The sequence below is a fragment of the Camelus ferus genome, chromosome 17 (genome assembly GCF_009834535.1).
Source record: "Camelus ferus isolate YT-003-E chromosome 17, BCGSAC_Cfer_1.0, whole genome shotgun sequence".
Taxonomy (NCBI): Eukaryota; Metazoa; Chordata; class Mammalia; order Artiodactyla; family Camelidae; genus Camelus; species Camelus ferus.
This window is the reverse complement of record NC_045712.1, coordinates 39,413,236-39,426,933: the sequence shown is the minus strand read 5'-3', so window position 1 is coordinate 39,426,933 and position 13,698 is coordinate 39,413,236. Positions and strand designations below refer to the sequence as shown.

General features: G+C 44.8%; 1 protein-coding gene across 5 annotated transcripts; it reads left to right on the top strand.

Annotated features, from left to right (window-relative positions):
* Nucleotides 1-2,617: 2,617 nt before the first annotated feature.
* ZNF662 (zinc finger protein 662) lies at nt 2,618-13,698 on the top strand. Of its 5 annotated transcripts, XM_032459108.1 has the most exons (6): nt 2,804-2,934; nt 4,107-4,345; nt 4,505-4,631; nt 5,204-5,388; nt 7,442-7,543; nt 8,508-13,698. In XM_032459108.1, exons 3-6 carry the CDS (start codon nt 4,552-4,554, stop codon nt 9,563-9,565), a joined length of 1,425 nt encoding a protein of 474 aa, XP_032314999.1. In that variant the 5' UTR covers nt 2,804-2,934; nt 4,107-4,345; nt 4,505-4,551; the 3' UTR covers nt 9,566-13,698. The 5 variants fall into 5 exon arrangements, with proteins under 5 accessions (XP_032314997.1, XP_032314998.1, XP_032315000.1 ...); XM_032459106.1 differs by lacking the exon at nt 4,107-4,345 and having other exon boundaries at nt 2,618-2,934; nt 5,272-5,388; XM_032459109.1 differs by lacking the exon at nt 4,107-4,345 and having other exon boundaries at nt 2,802-2,934.

The window sequence follows — 13,698 nt, the reverse complement described above, 5'->3', positions numbered from 1 at the left end:
TTTCCAACGCGCGCACTGAACGAAGCCACCACTTATGCCCAAGTTCTTGTCTCAGTAAGCCCGGCTGGAGCATCGTTCTGTTATACTTCAACATTTTTTGTGCTCCTTTGTTGCTCACCTCATTTGCACATTCCATGGTGGGCAGGAGGATGGTTGAGTTCTATAGACAGGGCTAAGGTGGGTTTCTGGTCTTGACTGATCTTATGTCTTCTTATTCCCATATACGGCACAGAATTTTGAGCAACTGTGCACCGACCAAAGGGTTTCGTTAACCTGCTGTGGTTGCTGTATCAGGGTTCTCCTCTGGGATTCTCTAGTCCGGATGCACTGGCTATCCCTTGAGGCTTGTTTGCCCTTTGTACCAATTCTGGATGATATTGATGACTCCTCCAATGCTAGCCACTTCCTGCTCACTGTCTCACCCCCAGAAGTCAACAGCAGTACCTTGAAATGGAGGTGCGGGGGAGATACTATTTTACCCTGCCTTTAGATCAGAAAATAGTCTCATTTAAGAATTTTCCATTCTTATTTTGAGAATTTACTATGAGCCAAGAATTATGCTAAATGCTTTACATGTTTTATGCCTTCTAGTTCCCGGATCAACTTGTGTCAGGGATCTTCAAGACCACCTTCCCGTTCAGAGATTCCCTAGAAGAACTCACAGGACTTGGCATATAGTTTTACTCATGATTAAGATTTATTAGAGTGGTGTACTAAGGATACGTATCTGAATCATAAGTGAAAAAGACGTGTGGAGTCTGAAGGAATCCATGTATAAGCTTCCTCATGCTTTCTTCTTGAAAGAAGTATTCACATGAGAAATTAGAAAATACCTTGAGATGAGTGAAAAAAACCACCATTCCAAAACTTAATGGCATATAGTGGAATCACTCAGAGGGAAAATTATAGTTGCAAATGCTTACATTAAAAAGGAAACTCTTGAATCAATAACCTAACCTTACACCATAAGAAACTAGAAAAGAAAAACAAGTTAAACCCAAAGCTAGCAGAAGGAAGGAAATAGTAAAGATTAGAGCAGTGATAAATGAAACAGAGGATAGAAAACAATAGAGAAAAATCAGTGAAACCAAAAATTGATTATTTGAAGAGTTCAACAAAATTGACAAACCTTTAGCTAGACTGACTAAGAAAAAGAGAAGATGCAAATAACTAAAGTCAGAAATGAAAATGGGGACATTACTACCAAACTTACAGAGACAGGAAGGATTATAAGAGAACACTGAATAACTGTACACTTACAAATTAGATAACATAGAAGAAATGGACAAATTCCTAAGTAGAAAATCTCAATAGGATGATAACAAGAAATTAAGTCACTAATTAAAACTCCCAACAAGGAAAAATCCTAAGCCAGATAGCTTTACTGAATTCTACCAAACACATTTAAAGAATTAAAACCAATCCTCAAGCTTTTTCCAAAAAATTAAAGAGGGAAACATTCATAACTCATTCTGTGGGGCCAGTAGTACCATGAAACCAAAGCCAGATGAAGACATCACATGAAAGAAAATTTCAGACCAGTATCCCTTATGAATATAGATGCAGAAGACTTAAATGAAATATTAGCAAGTCAAATTTAACAACCTATTGAAAGAATGATTCACTATAACCAGGTGGGGTTTATATCAGAAATTCAAGGGTGAGTGAACGTGAGAAAATCAATACATCACACTAATAGGGTGAGGGGGAAAAAGCCCTACATGATCATCTCAGTTGATGTAGAAAACACATTTGACAAAATTGAACACCTTTTCATGATAAAGTCTCTCAGAAGACTAGACATAGAGGGAAGATTCCTCAATACAATAAAAGGTATTTGTAAAGAACCTACAGTTGTATTGCCCTGGATTTCTTGCTGGCCAGTGTAGGTGGGGTATGTGCCATTGCCATTATCTCTTTCCTCACCTGGATTAATAACTTAGTTAGCTGGCTTGGCTCTGGATGGGAAGCCTGACTGTAGTCTTTCCTCCAGTGAGCCTAGTTGTACTGTGAGTCAGTCATGGTCACTCTTGTCCAGTGTTGCCTAAGACAAATGGAATGTATTTGGCCTAAGCCTCTATCAGTACACTTAATTAGAGTATCTGATGATCTAAGTGGTGACTTACGCTCTCGAGAATTCTTTATGTGTGAGAAGTTGGGAGGTAAAGTTGTGGGGGAATTGTTCTACCATAGTGCCCTGGCAATTCTGTACATATCTCTAAAAGCCCTGCAGGCAAAGCCTTGAACTATAGCCATTCTGAGTCTTGGCAGATCACCTTGTCATCCTTCCAGAACATGAGAGGATGAGAGGAGATTTGTGAGCTTTTGAGGCCATCTCCTGCTTCTGTCCCTATCCCTGTGGGAGGTTATCATGAGATACTTTCTCATTGCCTCCCAGATTCTGATGAGGTGGAGAAGAAGGGTGATCAGTGGGGAGAAAGGGGCCAGGGAAGGATTCCAAGAGGAAGCCTCCTTCCCAGCACCCCTACTCTCCCCAATCCCTGCAGCGCCCGGAGCTGCAGTCGGAGAGCTGGACCACTCTCCCCTCCCTCCTTTGCTGGGCAAGAAGGGAGGACCACAGAGACTCGGAGCCCTCCACCGTGCTAGAGAAGCCGGAATGGCAGGAGTGCCGCAGCCTCCACCTCTCCCGTGCGGAGATCTGGTTCACGCAGAACGTGGGAAGCTGGGCGTGAGGCTTGCGGGTTGGCGAGGGCGCGGACCCTGGGTCTTGCTCTGGAGTCTCCAGGGCGCGGAGCCGCTATGTCAGGCCCGCCAGGGCCCGAAACATCCCTCCCCGACCCGGGGCAGCCCCCAGTCGGGCCTGGCCAGTGCTCGCTTCCCCGGAGGGCGGCCGCGGCCCTGGCGAGCGGGGCCCGTTTCGGCCCTGCGCTCGAGCTGCTGCCAGGACAGGCCGCGCCGGCCCGGGCGCGCCCGGTGAGTGCGGGGCCGGCGCCGAGGAGCTGGCTCGGCTCCGCCCCGGGATCTAGGCCCAGATGAGGGGCAGAGAGGGGGTAGTGCCGCGACCTCGGGGTACAGACCCAGAGTGGAGGGCCCGGAGGAACAGGCAGGGGCAGAGTGAATTCGACGTCCCCAAGACTGGCGGCGGCCAGGGAAGCATACTGGCATGGGCCAGTGCTGGGGCAGAGGTGTTCACAGAGCGCTGTGCCCGGCGATGAGTGGCCAGAATTTCCATGATTGGTTTTACAGAGCAGGTTTTGTTTGAGCTGGGTCTTGAGATAAATACGAGTTTGCAAGTGCAGGAGGAAGGAGCTGGATCTTCAGGCAGGGGAACTGCAGGTGCAAGGGCACAAATCTCGGCAAGGAAAGGGTTTTGGTTCATGATGGGGTGGTGACGGGACAGGGCGTGAGGTGGTCTTGCAGGAGATAATCCTGAAGTAAGCTGGATCGCTGAATGGTGACTGGAATTGTCAGCAGTGCAGAGGATTTAGGCTTTTTTAGATAGGCAAAGGTGAACCAGCCAAAGCCTTTGAGCCTTGGAGTGCTGGATCAGTTGTGGGGACTTTGTAGGACAAGGACTGATATGAAATGAACTGGAATGGGCCCCTCCATAGTATGGAGATTGAGATCCGGAATGAGGCAGTTTCTGAGAATTAGAAGCAGTCCTGATGGCCCTAAGTTGGCCCTGTTTGTATTTCTTAAGCGAGAAAGAGAAAAAGGAAAGAAAGGTGCAGGAGCTGGGGCTCTCGGAGATACAGAGAAAGGGTCATTGAGGTTAGAATGTGGGGAAGAAAGAGTAGGGTGGGGTGTTACAGAGGGTGTGTTGAGGTGGGCAAGCCCAGGGAGTAGAGTCAGGATTCTGCCCTATTGAGAACAGCCTCTAGAACAGTCTGAATGTTCTGAGGTGCCCTGAACCACTGTTTCTGCTGGTGGCAGTGACTCAGAGGGAGAGAAGCACAAGTGTCCACCCCAGGGAAAGCCGGGGAGGTAGGAGGGAGGATAGAAGGTAGGTAAGGGAGGACAGTAGGTAGGTAAGAGCCAGAGAGTCAAACAGGCCTGAATTCTCTCTCAGTTCTGCGACTTGGGGAGAGGTTAATCTCTGAGCCTTGGTTTCCTCTTCTATAAAATGGATCTCATACCCTCCTCAGATGCTGTGACGCACACACAGAGTAATGTACGTAAAGTGCTTGGCACAGTTGGTGGTAGTTGCTCTTGTCAAGGATTGGTGACCTCTGAGGGAGACACACTGGAGAAAGGATGGCAGCTAGAGCACATGTAGGGATGGAGAGGGAAAACTTGCAGAGACTTATGCAAAAGATGAGGGGATGTTTGCTGAAGTAAAAATGAAGAGACATTAGAAGATTGATGGCTGATCCCTTATATCTTTGTAAGTAGGGGTGAATATCTGCTGAGAGTTCCCTTAGACATTCAGAATCCAGAAACTCGATGGGCACCGACTCCAGTATTTCTTGGTGCCTGGTCTGCCCCTTATTCCAGGCCTGGGTCCTGGGATTGTCCCAGGGCATTTAAACACATGTTGTTTCAGGAGTCAGTGACCTTCGAGGACGTGGCCATCTACTTCTCTGAAAACGAATGGACCGGCCTGGCCCCTGCTCAGAGGGCCCTGTACAGGGATGTGATGCTGGAGAATTATGGGGCTGTGGCTTCCCTGGGTAAGGGTCTTTCCCTTTGGACTCTGCCTCTGCCCTTCAGAATTTCTTGTCTCCTTCTTCCTCAAAGACTCAGGAGCTTTTGATAACTCTCAGCTAAGTGGCAACTTCAGGCTCTTGGATTCTTAATGACCCGACCTTAGTGGTTGGTTGAAAGTAGGAAGTCCTGGTATCAATTTGGGCCTCATGTGGGACTTCCTTGTCCCCAGGGGAGGACTTCTGATCTCCTAATACATGTGCTGTGGGTACAGTAGGAAGAGAGAAGAGTCCTGTTGCCCCCCACCCACCCCCCGAGCCCTCAGTTCCCTGTCACCTCAGTTTGGGAGACCCAGCCCAATACCATGCATCCTCATGCAGGTGTCTGAACTTGAGAGCACAGGAAAGCTCAGTCCTCATTGAGTAAAATCATCTATTTTAATCATCACCCAGTTATTGAGCACCTCTTACTCAGCTTTCTGACCTTTGTCAGCCTCCTGGCCCCTCTCCCCTGGGTCTCCTGACCCTTTCCCTGGTCTTCCTTTTCTTGTTCTCCCTAGTAATTTTCCTTCTTTCCCATCCTGCCCCTGAAAACACAGGCCTGGGAGGAGCCATGGGATTGCTCTCTCACGCACTCACCTGCCTGTCCCATTTCCTTCCCCTCAAGCAGCGTTTCCATTTCCCAAACCGGCTCTGATTTTCCAGCTGGAGCAAGGGGAAGCACCCTGGAGCTCGGCTCCGCAGGGAGCTCTGGATGGAGAGGGCCCGAGGGGCATCTCCTCAGGTGAGTGAGGACACACGTGCCAGTCATCCAACCAGTTCCCTTGTCTTGATCTTTAAATTGTGATTTTAGCTATGTGTTTAGGTAACTAGTGCTATGGACACCAGTGGGATTCCTTTCTGTCCTCTGTGTTCCCATGGTTTTCCATCTTCTTGAGTCCTTGTTTTATTCATCCTGGCTCCTCCGTGTGCCATCTTTATACACCTGTTCTGCCTCTTCCCCGTCTCCACTGTTCTTTTTGTGGCCACCGTTTATCTTTACTCCCTGACTTTTCTGTTTACCTTCTGACCTGAGGTGGCCTTTCTAATTTCCTGGTTTGCTTATAATCTTCCGGCAGAAGATTCTGACTGCCCTTTAGGGTATCATGGCCATTTTTATCATTAGAAATCAAGAAGTCTAAATAACCCTGAGCCAAATAGTTTCCATTCCTCAGGGATTTCTGATGGGAAAGCCCTAGTGTTTAGGCCCAACACAGGGCTTCCCTTCTCCTAATTTCTTACTGAGAACTGTGTCCTCTTACTGCCTCCCTGGCCCCATTTCAGCTTCTTCCCACAGGGGCTCTTCCATGGGCACCAGTGTAACTTGAACTTCCCCATTCTCACAATTCCTTGCTGTGTCTGGCAGTCTTTCCATGTTAGGATACCGTTGATGGCAAGTAACAACCCAATTCAAACTGGCCTAAATAATATAGAAGGCTTTGTTGTTCTGCGTAACTGGTAAGTCCTTAGCTAGAATGGGCTGCGGGTACAGTTTGATCAGAATTTCAATCTCTGCTCTTCTCTGACTCCTTGTGTGTTGGTTTTGTCTACAGTCTGGCTCCTCTCATGGTTGTAAGATGATTAATAGTTGTAACCAGGACTGTGCTCCTTCATACCTAGGGGGAAACAGGGCAGGCCTCCTCAGGCTTTAACCATTTTGAATCAAAGTCCCAGTGTTGCTCTGATGCACCATCTTAAGTTTTATGCCAGCTCTAAATCAATCACCGTAGCCACGGAAAAACTGTGCACTGGTTGACTTGGCCTGGATTGCTACTTCCTGAACGGATCTCTCATGTAGTGAGTGAGATGGGATAATCTGCCTGACTTAGGTCAGTGAAGGTCTGTACTAGGAGCTGGCGGTGGGATCACTCCCACCCAGAGGGCCTGGCTACTCCCTGATGGGGCAAAAGTTGGAGGCCATGTAGGGAGGCAACTACAGTGTCCTCCACGTTCTCTCAGGATCTCAATGCTTCCTTTCCCCACTGCTCAAGGGAGTTTCCTGTCTTTGCTTTAGGCAGAAGGCTAACAGCTAAGTTATTCCTTGAGCAAAACCCTGACTCCCTGACCTGCAGCAGACCTCCTTGGAGCTCATGTCTGTACTCAAAGTCCACTTTTGTCTAAGAATATTCATGAGACACACAGCCCTTTGCCTCTGCAACGTAAATGGTCATCATCTGGAAAATGTAGAATTGATCTGTTTCTTAGGCAGCTTTGGATGGCACTTACAAAGAGACAGATCTTAGTTAAGACTGAGGAATTTATTAGAGTGGACCTTTGTGAATAGAGGTGCTTATCATTAGAGTAAGAAGTGACTTCGGGAAATGGCTAAATAAAACTGTGAGGCCATTCCTTATGGATGCCGTAGAGAGACCCATTGATCCTTTGTGGAAAGAGAAGGCGGTAGATTGGTAGGAAGGAAACTAGGAGACTGTGGTTTCCCGACATAGTCTCAGGGACAACGCTTTGCAATTCTATCCCATCCTGGTACTTTTCTATGTGAACCAGCCTTCACCTCCTAGTGGCAGGTGCAGAAGAGACCTTACTTAGTCTTTCCTATTTCTTCTTAACATTTTAAAATGAACGCTAAGCTTTTGTATTTTGGTGAACTGATGGAATCACAACCTCCCTATACCTCTACTTCCTATGTTTTATATTATTAGCCTCAAGTTTCAGGTCATTTTGTTACCTGTCTTTCCACCAACTGTCATTCTCCTGTACCACTTCCATCTCTGTTCCTTTCTTAATGGGCCCCATTCTTCCCAACTCAGCCAGACTTGTTTATATCTTGACCCTGGCAGGATATCCGTTTCTAAAGCCTGCTGGGGTCTCCCATCTTGAGGAGGTGGAAGAGCCATTGAAACGGAAACTGCAAGGAGAGGGTCCAAGCTTAATTTGTACTGGTAAGTGAGAGGGAAAAGCGCACTTTCTCCAAGTCACATAGTTCCCTCTGTCTTTTGTAAAATACTAACATTCCATTTACCACTTACGTTCTCAATAAAAGGCCCTAAAAACTCCCAAATCAATCAATCAAGAGAAAATGCTAAACTTTCAGCTTTTATTTGGACAAGATCAGTTAAGAATTGGGGGAGTTCTTGCATCCTAGGCTTAAAGTGAACAGAGGACCTACCTATCTGGCTGCTATGGTCAACCAGCACTTCAAAAGTAAATGCTGCATTTTCTTCATTGTGTTCATTACTAGGGATCAAAAATCAAGTAATATATGGCTCTTCTCCCAGAAGTGATCGCAGTCTAATGGGACATTATACATAAATGTATATTTGCCCGACTCAGCCTTAAGTAATTTGGGGAAGCACGTTTCATGGTGGACCTGGTGTTTGGATTCAATGAGAAGACTTTATTTCCTTCTTTCAGTATTGAAAAGTATGAGGAAGAGTCTTCTTTCTGCTCCCCATTGTGTATGACAAGCTCAGGCTCCCCAGGCATACCACAAAGTGTTCTTTATTTCTGGACAGGTCCTTTGCTCTGAATCCTGGGCAGTTCTTCTCATGTTATAAACCTAACTACCTAGAAGGAACTCCAACTTGTCTCCCTTAGAGTCATTTATAAACTGTTTCCTAAGAGCATCCCCCTCAACCTCCCACCCTCCTGCCCCATGCTTGGTCTGGTGCTGGGAGTCAGAGCCCTCAGCCCTCAGGGACTGTCTGTCTGCCTGTCTAGTTTCTGCCTTTTGATTTTGGTTGCCTTTTGTGTGTTAGCTCTGTTTTGCCATTTTCAGCTAGATCAGGGCCACTTAGACACAAGGGTGGCACTTGGAGAGACATGGACATACTGATACCACTTGGTGACCTTAGTCACTCTGTCATGGGTAATGATGACATTTGCAGCTGTGGTTTCTTCTTTCAGAGGGTGTGTTGAAGAGTAAGAAAAAAGATTTTATTCTGAAGAACATTTTTGAGGAGGCGCAGGACCACATGGTGCTATCAAGTGGACCCCAGTGGTATGACTCCCAGGAATTCTGGCTTGGAAAAACCTGTGAAGAGGAGAAAAGCAGGTTAGGGAGATGGCCTGACTACCCCAACAGGGGAAATGTGGAGAACACTACAAGTGACATTATACAAGTGATTGTCAGAGATGAGATGATCTCAGTAGAGGAGTGTTCAGGGCATGCTGATGTTCATACCCACCTTCTTGAACGTCAGAAGATTCTAAGTGACCAGGTGTTCTATATATGTGAGGAATGTGGCAAGTGTTTTGATCAAAATGAAGACTTTGATCAACATCAGAGAATTCATAACGGGGAGAAAGTCTATGGGTGTAAGGAATGCGGGAAGACTTTCAGTTTTAGATCACATTGTATTGCACATCAGAGGGTTCATACTGGGGTGAAACCCTACGTGTGCCAAGAATGTGCTAAAGCCTTTGTTTGGAAGTCAAACCTGATTCGGCACCAGAGAATCCATACTGGAGAGAAACCCTTTGAATGTAAGGAATGCGGGAAGGGCTTTAGTCAGAACACAAGCCTTACACAACATCAGCGAATCCACACAGGGGAGAAACCATACATGTGTAAGGAATGTGGGAAAAGTTTTACTCGGAACCCAGCCCTTCTTCGACATCAGAGAATCCACACTGGGGAGAAGCCTTATGAATGTAAAGACTGTGGGAAGGGCTTCATGTGGAACTCGGATCTTGCTCAGCACCAAAGGGTCCACACTGGGGAGAAGCCTCATGAATGTATGGACTGTGGGAAAAGCTTCATTTGCAAGGCACACCTTATTCGTCATCAGAGAATCCATACCGGGGAAAGACCCTATAAATGTAATGACTGTGAGAAGGCCTTCAGTCAGAATTCTGTCTTGATTAAGCACCAGAGGCGCCATGCTAGAGAGAAACCCTGTAACTGTCAGACCTCTCACCTTCTTGAACATTACAGGATGCATGATGGTGATACTTACTTATAATTCTTATGTTGTAGGAACCCCAACAAAATGAAATGACTGCCCACAGTTTTGTTATAACTATGGCATCCAGTATTATCTTGCCCCTTCTCCTGCACGGATACCCTGTTCTCTCGTAAGACTGGTCTGCCGTTCAACCATATTCACACTAGGTGACATTTAGTTGAGTACCTACCATGCGTCACATAGTGTGGTAACCACTTTACGTACATTCTTTAACTTTTCTTAATCCTGTGAGGTAGGTGCTCTTATCCCCATTTTATAAATGAGAAATCTGAGGTTATAAAACTCATTGAAGTTTGTTCAGTGGTAAAGTTTAGAACTGAGATTGGACCCAGGCCTATATGACTCCAGAATCTACTGTTCTTTACCTGTATTTGTTTCTGTTTCTGCCTATTTTTATTTGTTCAAGTTTCCCTGAGCTGAAAGTTTCCCTTCCTTATCTAAGACCCACTTCTTCATTGACCAGAACCCTCTTTGTCTTGTACTTGTAGTCAGTACCACCCAAGTTGGTACTTAATTATGTGCTATCTTACATTTTTTGAATAGTCTCATGCTTGCTAGTCCAGCTAAATGGTGCTTTGAGGACCAACACTGCATTTTTAAAAAATGTTTTTCAAATTTTGAAACATTTATTTTTGACTAGATGTAACATGCTCGTGATAAAAAAAATTGAAATAGTTCAAAAAGGTGTTCAGTGAAAAGTAAATTTCCTTGTCATTCCTGTCTCCCAGCCCTTCTCAGAGATAATATATTGTTGTTGTGTCTTTCTGGATATATTCTTTATATATATCTATATCTATATCTATATCTATATCTATATCTATCTATCTACCTATCTATCTATCTACCTATCTATATTGCTTTTCATAAGTCTACCTCAGTGAAAACCGAATTTGATATAATGACATTGCAGTTACATTGCAACCTCCAGGACCTTCTCTTCCTCAGAAGTTATGGTCCTCCTTGAGGTCACCAAGATAACTTAAAGAAAGCAGTGGAGGTAGTCTGGGTTCTGTAGTCTTCGGAGACCTGATTGCCCTTGTGTTATGAGAGTACTCTGGGACTGCGAAAATGTGAATCAAGTGGGAAATGTTTTTTCCATAAAAATTTGTATAGCTACAACCCCTCTCATTGTATCACTATCCTGAATTCTCTCCTATCCTGTCCCCTTCTCATCACCATAATACCCACATCCTGAAGTAAGTTAGGGGCCATCACCACAGGAGGGAGAATGGTCACTCTCTGATGATGGTTAATGCTCTGCTGAGTGTCCTCAACCAGTTAGCAGTGGAAATACTGTCCAGTATCTTGGCCTCATAGTCACAAATGCCCTCACTGGATCCAGGATCAAAGATAAAATAAATGCTAGGAACACATAGATTCTACGCAGCAAGCAAAGGGAAAGTGAAGGATTCCAGAATTAACTATACTTGAAATCAGGAGTCTATAAAATAAAACAATATTATAAAAGGGGAATACAGGCTGTTAAAATATTAACCGTGAAGAAATGCAGGATATTAATGAATGGTGTGAACCATCTTAAAGGGTCAGAGAACCAAAGGCCGTATTCAGAGGAGAAGAACACGGGCCCAAACAGATGAGACCTCCATTCCAGACGCCCCAGCTTTAGAGCAGTTGGCCCTGTTGGCTATTTAGGCATCCCATCTACGAGCTCCCAGCCAGTGAATATAATTGTTGATGAAGGAGCAAGGAAGAGAAGCCAGAAGCCTTCTCAGACCAAACTTCTGCTTCCTGAAAATGACAAACGTACCAATAACTCTAGAGTCCCTGACTGCTGAAGCCTAAGGCCAGGTAGTGAGGAGAAACTGGCCTAGCATAGTCCAGCTAGCGGGGCCTAATAAGCAGTAAAAATTTTGCTTTGTACTACACAGATCCAGGAAATGGAAATGAGCAATGTGAACATGTGTCTGGGGGAAGTTGTTTATTGAGCAAATATTACTGAGCACCTGCCAGTATGAAAAGCACTATGCCAGGGGCTGCAGAGGAATGGTGAATCAGACCTGCTTCCTGCCTTCCTGGAACATTATTCTAGTGAAAGAGACCAGCCGAAAAAAAAAAATCAGGAATAAAATTATTAAAGTTTGCTAAGTGCTATGGAGGGAATGAACAAGGTACAGAAAGAGGGGGCCCTTTATATAGATGCTCAGGAAAGACCTATCCTAGGAGGAAACATGAGAGCTAAGGATGAGCAAAAGTCTCTTGTATCCAGAACAGCAGGCAGATGAAACAGTTGTGCAGATTCCCTAACGTGTGAAGAGTTTGGTGTGTTCAAGAGACCAGATGGTTTTAGCGTAATGATCAGGGTAGGTGTGGCACCACTGAGGATTGTAGAGATAGATGAGTTAGATCATTCAATTCCATCCTAATTGAAAAGAAGTCACTGAAGGGTATTCAGTGGAGGAATGACATGTTTGATTCATATTTTAAGATGATGATAAATTCTCTGGCTGTTGATAGAAAATAGGTTGTAAGGGGACAAAAGTGAATGTAGTTGGAAAGTTGGAGACGATGGTGGCCTGGAGAGGGAGGTGGTAATGGAAATGAAGAGAAGGTGGATATAAGATATATTTTGGAAATAAAATCAGTGAGCTGCTAATGGGTTGTACACAAGGATAGTGGACAGGGAGGAACCAGGGACAGGTTCTGGTTTCTGGCTTGAGCAGCTGGGTTAGACAGTGGTGCCACTTACTGGAATGAATAAGACTGGAATGGGAATAGGTTTGGGGATGGAAAAATCTAGAACTCTGTTTTGGATTAACATTTGCGACGTTTGTGAGATCTGTAATTAGAAATTTCAAGTAGGTGGTGTTATACATGGGTTGGAGCTCTGGGTTAGTGATATCTGGAGCTGTACATGTGGGAGTGATCAAATGAGCAGGAGGCATTTAAATCCATGGGAAGAAATGAATGAAATCCCCTAGAGCTGCACTGTCCAATATAGTAGCTGCTAGCCACATGTGGGTATTAAAGTTAAATTAAAAATTTAGGTCCTTAGCTAGATTTCAAGCACGCAATAACTCTATGTGGCAGTTGGCTACCATATTAGATAACATAGGCTTAGAACATTTTCATTATTGCAGAAAGGTCTATTGGACAGTACCGTCCCCAGAGAGTGCAGCAAAATGTAAGGACCCGGGATGGAGTCCTGTGGAATACCAGATCAGTATTTAGGCAACTGGACACGCGGAAGTGCCTGTCAGCCTGGGGCCAATCAGGAGACAGATACCAACAGTGATTTGAAAGGGGAAGTTTAATATAAAGAATTATTAAGCTATGATGAAAGAGTAGCCTATAAGAGGTGAGAGAACTCTGTATGGTACTCTAGTGCTTCTGGAGTATACCCATGGAAGGACAAACCTGGAAGGGAGGCCTCGCCCCAAGGCTGGGGTTCAGACCTTGTTGAAGAAGGTGTAGTTGTGGCCCATTGATGGCAGAGACACTCACTGGTTTGCTCAGGCCAGAGCTGATTTATAGCTTCTGATCAAGTAGGAAACAACCTTCCAGGACACAGCCAATCCATAGCCAGTGAACAGATAAGCCAATGGTACCACTGTGGGCGAGGGCACCCTGTGTTTACATTGGGAGAATCACCAGAGACCAGCCCGGGGTGGAGGTGTTTATTGGAGATTGCCATGCATACTAATAAGTATAAGATTAGGATCTAATGCATATAGAAGCAGTCATGACCACCAGGCAAATACGCAAAGAAGAAAATGGCCATCTGGACTCCCTAAAGTTTACGTTAATACGTTTTTTAAAGGAAAATATTTGCCATTGATGTATGTCATTAAATGAGTATTTTCCTTTTAGGTTTATTTGTTTATGACATGTGGCTTATCCTTCAGAGAATGTTCACATAGTATAAATTTTCTCGTATACCAATGAGAAAAATGTTCACAGTATTGCACAAATTATAAAGGCAAAATGTACCTACAATTCCACTATCCCAAGAGATCATACTTTCATTTTTATATGTCCACTCTTAGTCCTTGTCCCATATGCATATATGATTTATATAATCTTAATCATAACAAAATATTTTTTAACTTTTTTATTGAGTTATAGTCGTTTTACAATGTTGTGTCAAATACCAGTGTAGAGCACAATTTTTC